Below are 2,660 nucleotides of genomic sequence, written 5' to 3'. Positions count from 1 at the left end.
TAATTCTAGAATCTAATGCTCTTTTAGAAGGTCCTAGTCTAAAAAAGTATTTAAAAAGTTTAGTCTAAAAAAGTATTCTAAAAAAGTATTCTAAAAAAGTATTTTAACTAACTTTAAGTAAGGTCTAAAAAAGTATTTAGTCTATTTTTACTAATAGCTTATAAATACTATATCTTAAAGTATATATATAAGAATAAGGCTATTAGAAATAGAGTCTAGTATCTAAATTAAAATAAAATATAGGTTAAAGTTTTTTTAAAATACTTTTTTAGAATATATTTTCTTTTTAACTTTTAGTAGTATCTAAAAAAGTACTTAGTTTATATACTAATTAAGGTAGATCTTACTAAGTAATCTAGTTTATATAAAATAAGAAAGATATAAGGTTAGATAACTAAAGTACTATAGCTATAGTAAAAAAAGATAGGCTAATTATAATACTAAGAAGGGTAGGGTTACCCCTTTAACTAGGAAACTTAGATATTTATTATAGGGTTATAGCTTCTAAAATCTTAGCTTAAAGATTTTAATATTAAGTATATAGTTATCTAACTACTAATCTAGTTAAACTAGCTTTAGTTAATCCTTATACTTATATTCTTTTCTAGGTCTACCTCTAGTTTTAACCTTTTTAGGTCTACCTCTAGTTCTTTTCTTAGATATATTATCTTTAACCTTAGGACTAGAAGCTTTACTACTAGACTTAGAACTAGAAGCTTTACTACTAGGCTTAGAACTAGTAGGATTATTTTCTATTACTTTATAGATATTATCCTCTAAAGTAGGTATTTCTATATTATATATATCTTCTAAAGATAAAGATGTTTTATTTCTATTAGAATCTATACTATTAAGACTAGCACTTTTAAAGCTAGGCTTAGAAGTATTATCCTTAGTTATTTTACTAATAGTAGTACTTTCTAAAGAGTTATTAGAGCTTAAAGCTATATTATCTCTTATATTAGAAGATAAAGTATTAAAATAGGGCTCTAGATTAACTCTAGGACTTATAGTAGTTTCTTTTTCTAACCTTTTAAGATTTAACTTAGTTAAACTAGTACTAGGACTATTTATATTAAATACCTTAGATCTAGGCTTAGAAAATACATCTTTAGGATTTAATAGTCTAGTAGAAGGACTTTCTATACTAGAATTATAAGGGCTAGAACTACTAGTACTAGAGATACTAATAGGCTCTAAATCTAAGATACTATTATTACTACTAGGCCTAGAGTTTAAAATAGGACTAGAAAGTACTATAGAACTATTATATATAGTAGATAAGTCCTTAGTAGAACTAGATTCTATACTAGTCTTAGAAACTAATTCTTTAGAAGCTTTTAGACTAGAACTAGAATTATAAGAACTTATAGACTCTAGCTCTAAGTTTAGTTCTTTATCTTTAATACTAAGTTCTTCTAATATACTACTAATATCTCTATCTTTAGTTAAGTTAAAGAAAGTATAGTATAAACTAGTAAAATCCATAGATCTAGTATAAATAGATCTAGTCTTATTAGAAAATAAGTTAGAGTCTCTACTATAATTAGCTTCTACTATTCTAGTAGAATGATTAGCTAAGATATCTTCTATATTACTTTTTTCTTTATAGTTATCTATAGCTAGAGGTCTTTTATTAGGACTTAGTAAATAGGTCTTATCCTTAATAATTAGTTCTTTAATTATATAGATAATTAGATGCCTATATAACTTTAGGCCTATACCTTTAGAAAAGTATAGTTTAGTCTCTTTATAAAGTATATTACTTAAAGTACTACTAGTAATCCTTTTATTCTTAATAGTAAATAAAAAAGGACTTATAATATCTTTATTATCTAATACCTTTATATTAAGATAGTTATATATAGGTAAATAGTATACTAAATAGTATAAGACTACTCTAGTAAGTCTAATAGGAAGAAATCTTATATTACTAGGATTTAAGGTAGTAGCATTACTAGTTTTAGAATAAATAGTACTAATACTAAAAAGTCCTAAGCCTTTATCTAAGTAGATATTTCTTAAGCCTCCTTCTTTAGTATTACTATATCTTATAATAGTAAGTTCTTCTCCTCTTAAAGGACTACTAGTTAATAGATAAAAAGCTAGTAAAAGATACTTAATAAATAAGTCTCTAGTCTTTAGATAAGCTTTAACTTCTACTAGATTAAAGGTTTCTTTATCTATTCTAAGTCTTTTATAAAGACTACTATAAGGATTAAATAGTCTTTTTAAAAGAAGATTTCTACTAGTAAGATCTCTAAGATAAGGATCTATAGTAGTAATATTTTCTAAAGGTAAAGAATTTTCCTTAGTATCTTCTATCCTATTAATATTAAGATCTAGTATTTTATCTTCTTTAATAAGGGAATTAAAGAAGAATAGCTTAGTATAAAGAATATCTTCTACTTTAAATAATAGATTACTAAATAGATCTTTTAAAGTATCTATATTAATAGAAATATCTTCTAGTTTAAGATTATTACTATTTATCTTAGTTATAGGCTTATAGCTACTTATTTGTCTATAGTTATATCTTCTAATAGAGTTTCTTAATATATATAATATATTAAAGTAGCTACTAGAATCTATAACTAGTAACCTTTTATAATCTTCTATAAATCTTAAGGAAAAGTTATCTATAGACTTTTCCTTATAAA

At 23.7% G+C, this 2,660-nt stretch overlaps 1 protein-coding gene across 1 annotated transcript; it reads right to left on the bottom strand.

Moving 5' to 3' along the window:
* Window positions 1-426: 426 nt before the first annotated feature.
* Window positions 427-1,488, bottom strand: AUEXF2481DRAFT_705633 (uncharacterized protein; the record flags this gene model as incomplete). The annotated part of the gene is made up of 1 exon (XM_013483174.1): window positions 427-1,488. The coding sequence occupies one exon, from the start codon at window positions 1,486-1,488 to the stop codon at window positions 580-582; it is 909 nt and encodes a 302-aa protein (XP_013338628.1). The 3' UTR covers window positions 427-579.
* Between the last annotated feature and the right edge of the window lie 1,172 nt (window positions 1,489-2,660).

This window comes from Aureobasidium subglaciale (genome assembly GCF_000721755.1).
Source record: "Aureobasidium subglaciale EXF-2481 unplaced genomic scaffold scaffold_65, whole genome shotgun sequence".
Classification (NCBI taxonomy): Eukaryota; Fungi; Ascomycota; class Dothideomycetes; order Dothideales; family Saccotheciaceae; genus Aureobasidium; species Aureobasidium subglaciale.
Note: the sequence above shows the minus strand (reverse complement) of the source record. Positions and strands in the feature narration are given on the sequence as shown.